This window comes from Cyprinodon variegatus, unplaced genomic scaffold, assembly GCF_000732505.1.
Source record: "Cyprinodon variegatus isolate N-32 unplaced genomic scaffold, C_variegatus-1.0 Scaffold1479, whole genome shotgun sequence".
In the NCBI taxonomy this organism is placed as follows: Eukaryota; Metazoa; Chordata; class Actinopteri; order Cyprinodontiformes; family Cyprinodontidae; genus Cyprinodon; species Cyprinodon variegatus.
In genome coordinates, this window is record NW_015151932.1 from 5,098 (window position 1) to 18,726 (window position 13,629).

The window sequence follows — 13,629 nt, forward strand, 5'->3', positions numbered from 1 at the left end:
GCCAATCAGGAGATTGTGGGCGGTCTAAACTCAGGGACGTGGGCTTCATCTTGAGCTGCGGTTTTCCGCTTGGTCCTAGTGCTCAACGAATGTCTATGTCCTGTAACGTAACATTGTTTTTAGACAGTAAAAAGTGCAGGGGACCAAAAAAGATGTTTGAAAAAGTGCAGGGGACATGTCCCCACTGTCGCCCCCCAAAATTGGTTTCAATAGAGCCTCAATGAAAAAAATGCTGAGACGTCTTGTACTTACGCTCTTCACAGAGTCGACCCATCCAGCCCTCTGGACAGGCACAGATGTTGGGCCGCTGGCACACCCCTCCGTTCTGACACTGCAGCCAGCACAACGCTGTAGGAGGGGACGCACAGAAACACATCAGACTTATTTTTGGAGAGGTTATAGAGTAAAACGTGAACACCCGGTAAACGTAGAGAACAGATCGACAGTTTTCTTGTTTTTTTTCTTTTTTTAGGAAGGACAGGTGTTATTTATTTTAAACATGAAAATTCATGCTTTCAAACAAACTACACCACATGCAACAGATGTATTTGCTCAAAACACACTGATGAAGAATGCACACAAACAATCTCAGCAGTTGTAATGAAGGACCTTGCCTGGACTCAGCTCTTGTTTTCAGCACATAAAACACTCAGTGATGATAATGGAAGCTTTAAATGACCAGAAAAACCTGAGATCTGGTTCAACTGTTCTATAAAATACAAGTAGATTCCACCTTGATTAAAATAAACCTTTATCTACACAGCACATCATCAGGTAACAGTCCACTAATCCCAAGGAACACATTTTCGTTTTGCGTTTGATCCAGTGACAAATGATTACAGATCAGATTTAAGATTTGTTATTCCAAATTCACTTCCTGGTGTTTAGGATTGCTTCAGGGCAACAAACCGTAACATAAACAGCGGTGTAGGCGTTGGTTGTTCTTTGTAAGGATTTTAGCAACTGTTTTAGCAACTGTTTTTACATAAAAGGAGGATAAGCAATTGCATTTCCAGTTTCACATGTCTAAAATGTTCGTTTTTTAATTAGAAAGAAACATACAAAAACAAACAAACAAAAAACCCTTGAGGTTATAAGATCAAAGCAACATAACTTTCAAAGTAGCTGAAAATGTCCTTTATGGTAAACTAAAGTGTTATGTTTAGTTGACAGGCTGGTCATGACTGAGTCCAGGCTACAGAGAGGGGTTGATCTTGTTGCAGATAAGCAGTAGTTCAGTTAAAAAGGTGAAAAAAAAGAAGATACATCAAGTGAAATGCTGTTAAAACAGGAAGCTCCCTCAGACAGGATAGAGTCCCTCCACTCTTCTCTCTACCTCTGCACGAGGGAGGGGCCGTCCAGGTGCCGTTTTCCTGACACCTGCTCCTTCCGACTCCCTCCATGGTGTAGCCGCTGAAACACGAGTACACCGCCACGTCCCCGAACTGGAACACCGCCCCCCGCACCAACCCGTTGGCCACATGGAGTGGGGGGCCACAGGACACCCCTGGACAACAGCCACCAGTTACTCTCTAAAGTATCTTTATATTCTCATCCAAATGATCTGCTGTCGTTCGAAACATACTGAGGAAAATATAGGGTAAAAAAAACGTAAAGTCCTGCAGTAAAGCACACAGATTATGTTCAATATTTGGTATATGTGAGTTTAGTTAACCCCCCTCCATTACATGTAATAACATAAAGCTATTACATAATTGTGCACCAAAGAGTGAAAAACAATTTGTGGTGGTTATACTTTCTGCATCATTACACCTTAGTTCTGTGATTTCCATGCAACATTTCTAGATCCTGTTTTTGGCTCACTTTTATCCTCTTTGACAGATCAGGAAAGAGGCGCACTGACACACGTGCATGTGCGAGAATAAAGGCCATGCAAATTCATTCAACGTCTCATAGCAACACCTGCAACACTGAGCCACTGCAATTAAAAGAAACAACAAAAAAATGAAGCATATCAGACAAAGGTTGGCATAGAGGCATCAGCCAAAAGGAAACAGATGCAATGTTTGATGCAGCACCATTTGTTTTGATTAGAGAAATGATAACAGAGAAATGAAAGACGCTTAAACTAACATGAAGAGGAGAGCCATGCAGAAGGAAGGAGCGGCTGATGCAAGACGAGAAGAGCATGCAGACAGTGGTACATTTATTGTTCACACAACGACTACCATAAATTGTAAACATATCCTGATTTAATAATTAAAAAAAGACAGATATGATCAAACATGAGAAAGAAATTTTTTTTTTCACTGCTGTTAAGGTTTTCATTACAATAATGAAGAAGCAACAGTACTACTGATGCTTCACAGGAAAGATCATAAAAACGGTTCATATGGTTATTTTCAAAGATGACCTTTGAGAACTGTGATTTACAGGTCTCATTATCAAGACCTTTAAGTAACCTACAGAAATCTACATAAAGTGTTGTAGGGCAAAGATCAAGTCAATTTACGAATTACAGACACACAAGGAAGCAGATGACACCGTTTCTAATAATTAGAATTATAAATACAATAAACGCATAAAATATATCATTTCCGGTGAAACATTATTTACTCTCTTTATAAAATCTATTTAAAAGCTAAAAAGAAAATGGCATCCTTGTACTTGTATTAAAACTGCAGCCATGAATGAAAAAATCTTTGCATTTCAGTTTTCCACTAATCTCTTTTTCTATTTCATTAAATTTCAATTATATTTCCCTAAATGAATACAATTCTTTTTAAATATTGTAATAAAATCAAGAATGTAAAGGTGTGACCTACTTTCACAAACTGAACTGAGAGGGGTCCAGGTCTGGTCTGGCTTGCAGGTGATGGCGCCGCCACCTTTTACCCGCTGTCCCTTGGGGCAGGAAACACGGACGGACTGCCCAACATGGAACTCCTGCTGGGATCCTTCATTGTTGGTGCCTTTCGCCCAGCCAGGGGGAGGCGGGCAAGACTTTGCTGTAAGGGGTAAACAGGGGTTCAAAGTGTTTTACTTACAGAAATATTTTCTATTTCACCCACAAGAACAGATTTCTTTAGACATACAGGACTGTCTCAGAAAATTAGAATACTGTGATAAAGTTCTTTATTTTCTGTAATGCAATTAAAAATCATGAAATGTCAACCATTCTGGATTCATTACAAATAAACTGAAATATCGCAAGCCTTTTATTGTTTTAATATAGTTGTTTATGGCGTACAGCTGAAGAAACCCGAATATCCTATCTCAAAATATTAGAATACTGTGAAAAAGTATACTAGTAGGCTATTCAACTAATCGCTTGAATCGTCTAATTAACTCAAAACACCTGCAAGGGTTTCCTAAGCCTTGAAAAACACTCAGCTTGGTTCAGTAAACTAAATCACAAGTATGGGAAAGGGAAGACTGCTGATCTGACTGCTGTCCAGAAGACCATCATTGACACCCTCCATCACAAGGGTAAGACACAAAAAGAAATTTCTCAAAGAGCAGGCTGTTCAAAGAGTGCATTTTCAAAGCACATTCACAAAAAGTGTGTTGGAAGGGGGAAATGTGGCAGGAAACGCTGCACAACCAAAAGAGGTGACTGCAGCCTTAACAGCATTGTAAAGAAGAGCCGCTTCCAGAATTTGGGGGAGCTTCAAAGACAGTGGACTGAAGCTGGAGTCCAGGTATCAAAAGCCACTGTTCACAGAAATGTCCGGGAAATGGGCTACAATAGCCGTATTCCCATGGTCAAGCCACTTCTGAACTCAAGACAACGGAAGAAGCGTCTGACTTGGGCTATGGAAAAGAAGCACTGGACAGTTGCAGAGTGGTCCAAAGTCCTCTTTTCAGACGAAAGCAAGTTTTGTTTGTCATTTGGTAGTCAAGGCGCCAGAGCCTGGAGAAAGGATTCCCAACCAAGTACTGAGTGCATTAATGGACATTTTCAAATGTTTGATTTTGTTTTGCTGTTATAATTTTTTTTAACTTGGTCTGAGGAAATATTCTAATATTTTGAGATAGGATTTTTGAGTTTTCTTCAGCTGTACGCCATAATCAGCTACATTAAAACAATAAAAGGCTTGCGATATTTCAGTTGATTTGTAATGAATCCAGAATGTATGACATTTCATGATTTTTAATTGCATTACAGAAAATAAAGAACTTTATCACAATATTCTAATTTTCTGAGACAGTCCTGTATATAATAAAATATGGTGTTATGTTTAACAATGTATGGATACGTCACTATCAATTCAGAATCTAGCTCTAAAAACTTTTTTTAAGCTGCTAACAATTCATATTAATTCTACAACCAAAATGTGCATAAACACAAAATAAAAAACTTGAATTGTTTACTAATAAAAACATAATTGATGAATACATAAAAATATGTTGTCATGGACACAATGGAACTCAAAATCCCTGTTTATTTGCGATCATCAGAGGCTAGTGTGAGAGCAGTTTTTCCTTTATTGTGAGACAATGGCCCTGTCTGAACCACTATATAGGGTGTCCAAACATCTAGTGGATGAAAATGTAGTGGACTAGACATTTCCCACAAAGCACCTTAAAAGTAGTGATCATCCATGGAAAAGCATCATCAGATTTGCTGTCACAGAGGCCCGCTGTCGCTATAGGCTGTCGCTATAGGCTGTCGCTACCCATCAGCAGCAGCGACAAATAACAAAAATGGCGCAGGCACCTTATGGGGAGGCGGAGTCACGTCACCAATGGGGAGCGAAAAGTAGTAATAATCTGTATGAACGGTCAGTTAACTGAGTTCACCATAAAGTCCACTATATAGTCCCCGCTCTATATAGTGATTGAGAGATCTAGGGGTTATGGCGGACGTTCTGACACAGCCAATAGGACTGAAAGCTGTCTGTTAGCTGGCCTTATCTCGGTTCTAATATTTTCCCACTTTGTGTCTGTTGAAATAATTTTTTGTCAAAATCATTTTGACCTTGTATTGAATAACTGTTTGAACTCAACGTGATGCTGAAAACATAAAATCCGTCACCATGTAAGAGTCTGGATTAGATTAAAGCTAACTAATTAAGAATAGTTAAAAATCATATAAATCTTGACTACAGGTTAAAATAATGCCCACATCATGATGCATTCACCACCATGCTCCACTGTATTATGGTTCTGTTTATGGGAATGTGGCCCAAAAGTTTAAGTTTTGCTTCATCAAACCAGAGGAACCCCTCCGCCCCACCAAGTCTTTAGGGGGAATGAAGCAGATATGGATGTTTTCTTAAAAGGGAGGAAAGGCCTGCTTCTTGTAACCCTACCGCTGGATCCAGACATCTGAAGAGGTCCAGTTTTCTTCTACCTTGGTATATCCGAAGCAAAACCTACACAAAGTCCTGTGACTGATGGCCTTTCCTTTGGTTTTCCTTAGCTATATGAGGCTATAATCTGGGCTATTGTTGATGGAACTAAGTAGCACAGTTGTGTCTGATGTAATGATTGTTTTCTCCCTCTTTAAGCAGAGCATTGAGCTGTGGAGAGCTGCTTCAGTGGAAATGTGAGTTGGGTAAGATGTATGTCAAAAACAGAGCTAATAATTTCAGGTTTAGTGACCCAGACATTTCTTAAATTAAAAGTATTTACCCTTAACTTGAGTAGATAAGTAAGATGATTTGCCGATGGAATGAGGATTTCTGCTCTTAAAATAAGATAATTAGATAATATACACTTGAAATTAGACAATGCAATTGTTTTTTCTTATTTTAAATGTAAATTGTCTTATTCCATTGGCAACGTTTCACACCTAACTTGTCAATTCAAGAAAAAATTTGCTTATTTTAAGAAAAATTACTTATTGAGATTTCAATTTTTTCCGTTGTAATGGCTTATGTTCAGCTATTCTATCTCAACTACTTATTGTCCTGCATGTTAAAGTCATCACTATGGAGTGACTTGGTGTGTTCTACTGCTGCTGTAGATTGAAGACTACCTTCATGTGTCAGTTTTTTCCCCCAAAGTATGTAAAAAAACACCTGGGATTAATATTTTGTGAAAAATATGTTTACTGTTGTGTAAGAAGAAATATTTCCCACCTTGGCAGATGGGGAAGGTTGAACTCCAAGTGTTTCCGCCCATGCACATCACCAGACCATCTCCAACCAGGTTGTAGCCTTGATCACACTGGAACTCTAAAGCATGTCTAGAGCCCAGATTGTGCTCCTGGATTCTACCATGTAACAGCTGTTTGGGACTATCACAGCTTCTGACCTCTGAATATAATAAACAGAACTATTAATTAAAAATGAAAATGCATGGTGATTATTTTGATAATAAGCTCCCTTTAAAACATTTAAGTCAAATACCATGCCCCCACTGCCTACCTTCACATGTAGGTGGCGGCATACTCCATGAGCCGTTGACCAGACAGGTGAGAGTTTTTGGTCCAATAAGTTGAAGCCCAGCCTTACAAACGTAGGTGACATTGTTCGCATGCCTTTCGTCTTTTGGGAGAATCTGAGCATTCTTTACAATGGGTGGAGGCCCACAGGAGGCTGCTGATGCTGCAGACAGATAAAAACACCTTTCAAAGAGCAGGGCTGGGTTCTAATCCAGTAGCACAGCTCAGCGCTAAGAGATCATTGAGAAGAGAACAGTTGAAACTAAACTCAGGCCATACATTTTGATAAGAAAATTATTTGAACCACAAAATTAAAGATTGTTCAAAAGAAACAATACAGTGCACGCTTCACAGCAGACGCAGCATTAATCCACCTATTGATCTCGAGCTCCATCTTCCCTTCATTCGTGAACAAGACTCCAAGATACTTAAACTCCTCCACTAGGGGCAGTACATCCTCCCCAACCCGCAGAAGGCACTCTACCCTTTTCCGGCTCAAGACCATGGTCTCGGATTTGAAGGCACTGATCCTCATCCTGGACGCTTCACACTTGGCAGTGAACCGCTCCAGTGAGAGCTGTAGATCACGCCCTGATGAAGCCAATAGAACCACATCATCTGCGAATAACAGAGATGCGATCCTAAGGCCACCAAAACAGATCCCCTCAAAACCTTGGCTGCGCCTACAAATTCTGTCCATAAAAGTTATGAACAGAATCGGTGACAAGGGGAAACCCTCACCGGAAACAAGTCCGAATTACTGCTGGCAATGCAGACCAGGCTCTGACACCGGTCGAACAGAGACCTAACAGCCCTTATTAAAGGGCCCAGTACTCCATATTCCCAGGGTACCCCCAACAGGACCCCCGAGGGACACGGTCGAATGCCTTCTCCAGACCCACAAAACCCATGTAGACTGGTTGGGCATACTTCCATGCAACCTCGAGGATCCTGCTGAGGGTGTAGAGCTGATCCAGTATTCCACAGCCAGGATGAAAACCACACTGCTCCTCCCGAATCCGAGATTCGACTATCCAATGGACCCTCCTTTCCAGAACCCCGGAATAGACCTTCCAATGGAGTGTGATTCCTCTGTAGTTGGAACACACCCTCCGGTCGTCTTTTTTAAATAGAGGGACCCTCACCCCAGTCTGCCAATCCAGGGGAACTGCCCCTGATGTCCACGCAATGTTGCAGAGTCGCGTTAACCAAAACAGCCCCACAACATCCAGAGCCTTAAGGAACTCAGGGCGAATCCCTTCCACCCCAGGGGCATTGCCTCAGACGACATTTTTAACCACCTCAGCATCAGAGATTTCATTTTGACATATTTATCACAATTTTAAAATTTTCTTTTGCAAAACTTTGTTGCAGAAATCAATATTAGCATTATTAGTATATTAGCATTGGAAATCATATCAATTGGCTCCAGATCTGCTGACTTCATTTGATTTGTTCACAATTTTGTAGCTGCACGCAAACAATCTCATCCCTTGTGCTTAAATTCTAGCTCACTTTAACTTTCATTTAGTTTTTTTTTCAAGTAATGTATAATTTAAGGTAAGTGTTAATATTCCTTAAAAAAGTTGCAACAAACTAAACCCATTTTTATTAGGAACCTCATCACCAACTAGAACAGTTGACTCTTACAAAATATGATAAAAAACAACTCTAGATAACCTCTCCATGAGTGGTGAGTTTTATTGGAGAATTGCAACAACCTTTGCTTATGGATATGTGTGGAATAAAAAGAAAAATGGAAAAAAAAAATCTATACATATAAATTGGCAGAAGACTTAAAACTGTGAGGACATTAAAATGTTAGAGGGTGGCCACCTTTTTATACATCTGTCCTTTATTTGCATAACTTACCAACACAAACTGGCTGAGTCCCACTCCATGTTCCATCCCCCTGGCAGGTCTGGACAGTGTCTCCCTGAGATAAAACATGGTGATATTAACAGAGTAAGATGTAGGGAAAGAAATCTCCACAGCAGGTAAAGTCAGGATAGAATAAAATGCTTTAAATCCACAACTTCACTCTTTACTACTCTGTAAGCAAAAAAAAAAAGAAATTTCATTTTTACTCTACAAAGTGCTAAGTGTTGTTAAAGATAAAACCCCACAGATCAATAGATATCTATTTCTTGCACTTATCCAGTTCCAGTCCCCAACCCCACGGTGCGGCTTCATGAGAAAAGCAAATAAACAAACAGAGCTAGTTTTACTTTCTGCTGAACTAAAACAAGAACAATAAAACTTCTTATTTAGATAAGATGGTAATGGATCAGATGGCCAGGATTAACACTATCACTAACACAAAACTGTGTTTTTAGAACACAGACTATTACTGCATATTTGCAGTGTATATATTAATGCTCTGAACTTCCATATCAATGCGTTTTTGGCAACATGTTTTTTCTCCCACATTGTTTACATTTGATCACTGCCACACTTCAGGAGATGGAAATGTTCATTTACTGTCTGAAAGCTGTGCTAAATTAAATTTTGTTTTGTATACACAAAGTGTATACAAAATGACAATAAAAGTTGTCTAAGTCTAAACATAGATGATATTAAAACATGTATCATCTGATCAATAGTTTATCATGTTTTACATGCCGCTGCACAAACATTGCAATGTCTACCTCTACCTCTCCTGTAGACAGAAATGAATAATGTAACAATGGAAAGCTTAAACATTTACTGGTTGAGATGGTTTTTTTGACCTGATATACATTTTTTTATTGCAGAAGTAAAGAAGCACCTCTGATATGGTTTAGGAAAACCCACCCAAAAAGTGATCATGGTGATTATTAAATACTCTGTCTTGTATCTCTGTATGAGGGAAGTGACTCAGCTCTTTCTGCTTGCTTTTTATCCAACCAGTCTCATTGACTGCTGAGGCCCGATCATGTGACTACTGTAATCTGAATTCCAGTAACCTGACTGTGCAGCCTCTTAATGGCCTGAGGCCGCTGCTGGACATGTATACTCCATTTCACAGTAATAGCTTAAAGCCTGCAGTGATTTGTGTCAAACTTCTCATTTTAAAACAGAAAATGTGTTTTTCTCTGTTCTATTCTGGATTAGGTGATAATCTGCAATTGCATTTTTTTTTTTTTATATTTAGCAAAATGATACCTCCTTAAGAAGAAATTATGCTCTCTAAAACAGACATAGGCTTTTGTCTCTCCCTTTTTTCCACTTTTCAAAAAAATAAAACTCAATAAGCACCTTTAAATCAAAGCCAGGCAGGCAGGAATACAGGACAAAATCTCCATAGTTGTAGCTGTCACCTTCCATGATACCGTGAAGAAGAAGAGAAGGTTTCTCACACACGACCATCTCACAGGAAACTGTGTTGATGCTCGGAGACCATGTTCCTCCCATCTAACCGCAAAAAACAACAAAAAACACAAAGGACAAATTCCTAAAATATCAAATGCGCACCCATAATAGCAATTTAAAAAATATTCAAACACTTTTAGTATGTACATATAATGAGATGTTAGAGGAGTTCAGCAGAGCAACAATCCTCATTCCTACCTGACACTCTGCTAACGCTGACCCCTGCAGGTAGAAGCCAGGAGGACACGACAGGGTGATAGTTCCCCCAACAGGAGTGAGCTCCCTGCTGCTTATTTGCAGATGTGGGATAGAAATATTGGAGGGCGGCAAGCAGGGAGCGGGACGGCACTCGAGGCTGTGTTTGGACCAGGTGCCGTCACTCTGACATGACAGGGAGGCTCCCCTTGTTGAAAGTTCATATCCATCCTCACATCTGGAGGGCAGGAAATGTGTAATATTTTAATGCTATTTCAGGTAGGTTATATGGTTACCTTCTAAAAGAGAAAGAAAACATCTAGCAAAAAAATAAAAAACAAGGCATAATGTAGGATTCGTGAAAATTATTACAGGTTTAACCATTATTTGGGGTGAAAAACTTATTTAGCATTTTAACAAAAAAGAGATGGAGCATAATAGCAAATTAAGATGCAGCTCTTAAACTCAGTGTAGAGAATTGATGAAATTTATTTGCCGTTGGCAAGAAGAACATAATCTTGTTCTTATCTGGCCATGTTATGGGTATGCCCAAGTCTGCTTTGGAGTAAATGCTGCTGGATATTTGTGGTACTATTAACTGTGGTTAATAGAAGATGAATTATTTGTGTTATTGTTACAATTTTTACAAATATTTAAATCATTTTATTTGTCGCCATCAACACAATCGACTAGTGAACTAAATTGTGCCATTCTTATATTAAAGGGAAGGGTTGCATAGGCCCCCAGGACAAATTTTGGACACCCTTGCTCAAAGGAATGAAACACTTATGTTGATTAAACTTTTTTAATCTGTGACTTTAAAATCCAATTGGAGGAAGGGGCTTTCACTCCATTGAATTAATAATCTACTGCCATGTTTCCTGTTACTATAGTCTCTAGACACTACCTTATAAGGCAGACTTAACTTTGACTAGAAACATTGTGAAGATGAATAAAGCAACGTTCAACTAAAACGTTAGAAGTATGATGAGTATTTACCTGTATGTGACCTGGTTGGGGAAGGTGTAGGCGTCTCCCACCACGTGACCGTGGGCTACCACAGGTGGTTTTCCGCAGTTCACAGGCTCGCAGCGAATTCTGGGTTCCCCCCATCTTCCATCACTTCCACAGGAGAGGAGTGGGTACCCTTTCAGCAGGTAGCCGATACGACACTTGTATGAGAGTTTTTCTGGGAAGCTAGCTATGCCACCAAGTAGTACTGCATTGGGGACCACAGGTGGGGCAGCGCTGCACCTTCCCCTGCCACACATTGGCACCCCGGGACTCCACACTCCTCCTTTATCGCATACTGCCTGAGAGGGACCCAGTAGTTTGTAGCCCCGATCACAACTGAACTGCACTCGGTCTCCACAGGCTCGACCAGAGCCCATGACCACCCCAAACCGAACTTCAGGTTGGGAACAGGCACAAGGTTGGCATCGAGGTACAGAGCCCACCCAGACTCCCTGAGCTGAGCATCTCAGGATGGGATCACCTACCGCCTCATATCCTTCGAAACAAATGTACTCTACCACATCATTATAGTTGAACCCTGAACCATTCACAAAGCCGTGACTGATGTCTTCAGGTGGGTCGCAGCTAATGATATCACAGCGGGGTGGGGGTTTGTCCCACAGTCCATCTGACTCACAAACAAGGGTCGGCTCTCCAGTAAGCTTGTAACCTTCATCACATTCATACTTAACTTTGCTGTTGTAACCAAATTCTGAGCCTATCACATGGCCATGGGGTATAGAGGAAGGCCTCCCACAACGAGCTGGTACACAAGAAGGATGGCCATGACTCCAGCTGCCATCAGCCTGGCAAACACTTCTAGATTTACCATTTAAGATGAAACCAGGTTGACATCTCAGTTCAATTTGTTTATTATAGGTGTACTCTTTTCCTTCAACTGTGATGTCACTAGGTACCGTTGGGGGACCGCAGGACACTAGCTCACAGCGTGGCTTTTGCCCGTTCCACTTTCCGTCTGCTTGGCAGGCGATGGTGTCCGTTCCCTTTAGGACAAATCCTGGATGGCACTCAAAGTGCAAAACTTCAGGGTAAACAAAATCCCTCCCATGTATTGTACAATTAGCAACAGCACCAGGATCGCCACAGGTTACAGGTCGGCAAACCGGGGCCTCAAAGGGGGTCCAAAGTTGACCTGATACACAGTGTCTTTCAGGCTCTCCCACCAGCTCATACCCTTCCTCACAAGAATAACTGACGGCACTGCCAACAGGAGCCTCAATGCTGTTTAAGAAGCCATGCTCTGGTTTGGGCGGTGTTTCACATTCTGCTGGGATGCAAGATGGGGCTGTCCCATTCCAGTCCCCATCCTCCTTACACAGCAGCCTTGTGTGGCTACTAATGTTGTAACCTGGATGACAGTGGTACTCGATCATCGTCCCATAAAGGAAGTTCAAGCCTGAAGGGGAGGCTGATATTGTGTCTTCAGAAGTACCGTCCAACTTTGTCACCCTGACATAGTCTCCAAAGTCAATGTGAGGAGGCAGTCCACAGTCTGAAGGTACACACATAGGAACAGCACTAGACCAGCCAGATTCCTCACAGGTTATATGATCCTGCCCGACAAGCTGGAACCCTGGGAAACAGCTGTAGAAAATAGTGACTCCAAAACTTTGATCCTGACCCTCCACAAAACCATTTTCGATTGGTTGGGGCAGAGTGCATGATATCTGCATACAGACAGGGGGCTCTGAGTCCCATTCCCCATCAGCCATGCAATTCAGGGTACCTGGGCCTTGGAGCCTGAAACCACGGTGACAAGAGTAGGTTGCGCTATGTCCATACTGGAGTTTTGTGTATACCACCTTCCCATTGGCTATTTGTTTCGGGATGGAGCATTCTACTGGGCGACAAGAAGGTATTCCACCGATCCAAACCCCTCTCTCTCCACATAGGAGTGTAGAGTTTCCCACTAAATTATATCCAGTCTTACAGCTATATAGGGCTTTACTGAGGTACGTTAGTCCATGGACGTCAACAATTCCACTGGAAATATCCACAGGCTGAGGACATTCCACTGCGATGCATTCTGGGTAGGGAGTACTCCACCGGGAGTTGGAAAGACAAGACACAGAGTCTCCTTTCTTGAATGTAAAGCCTCCAATGCATGTGTATGTGACCACTGAACCAAAAGGGAATTGAGGAAAGTAATTGGATGGAGCACCAAAAGACACCTCAGGAGGAGGTCCACAAAACACCTCCTTACACACTGGAAATGTGTCGTTCCACTTTAGAGATGGAGTACACTGAAGCACGTTAGCCCCCTCCAGTACAAACCCATTTTCACAGGATAGCTCTACAATTCCATATTCAGAGTCCAGGTTCTTCAAGACCAGGTGGCTCTCCTCTAGAGATGGTTCTGGACACTTGACTGGAGAGCAGCGTGGAGCACTGGGCTGATCCCACTCTCCGTTCTTGAGGCAGGTCCAAACAGCATTCCCTCCAAGTTCGTAACCCTCATCGCAAAAATATTCTACTTTGCTGCCCACACGAAAGGCTGAACCCTTGTAGTATCCATGGACAACATCAGGAGGGGGGTCGCAGGTTAAAAGGACGCAGGTTGGAGGGTCGTTGTTGGACCATTGTCGGTTGGCTTGACAAATTCGCTCTCGCCCTCCAACCAGTTTGTAGCCTGCATTACAGGCATATCTCACTCTGTTATTAAAAGTGTATCGAGGTCGGACCTAAAAGAAAAAAAA

The 13,629-nt window shown here is 41.5% G+C and overlaps 1 protein-coding gene across 2 annotated transcripts in view; it reads right to left on the reverse strand.

Moving 5' to 3' along the window:
- Window positions 1-202: 202 nt before the first annotated feature.
- svep1 (sushi, von Willebrand factor type A, EGF and pentraxin domain containing 1) overlaps window positions 203-13,629 on the reverse strand; it is a 116,559-nt gene continuing 103,132 nt past the window's right edge. The window contains exons 38-46 of one of the 2 annotated variants that reach the window (XM_015403311.1): window positions 10,898-13,614; window positions 9,902-10,136; window positions 9,590-9,745; window positions 8,225-8,288; window positions 6,336-6,515; window positions 6,048-6,224; window positions 2,787-2,969; window positions 1,337-1,507; window positions 203-348 (exon numbers count right to left, since the gene is read on the reverse strand). In XM_015403311.1, coding sequence (XP_015258797.1) covers window positions 218-348; window positions 1,337-1,507; window positions 2,787-2,969; window positions 6,048-6,224; window positions 6,336-6,515; window positions 8,225-8,288; window positions 9,590-9,745; window positions 9,902-10,136; window positions 10,898-13,614 — 4,014 coding nt within the window. In that variant the 3' untranslated portion in view covers window positions 203-217. The remainder of the gene's footprint in view (window positions 349-1,336; window positions 1,508-2,786; window positions 2,970-6,047; window positions 6,225-6,335; window positions 6,516-8,224; window positions 8,289-9,589; window positions 9,746-9,901; window positions 10,137-10,897; window positions 13,615-13,629) is intronic. The other variant, XM_015403312.1, reaches the window with a different exon arrangement.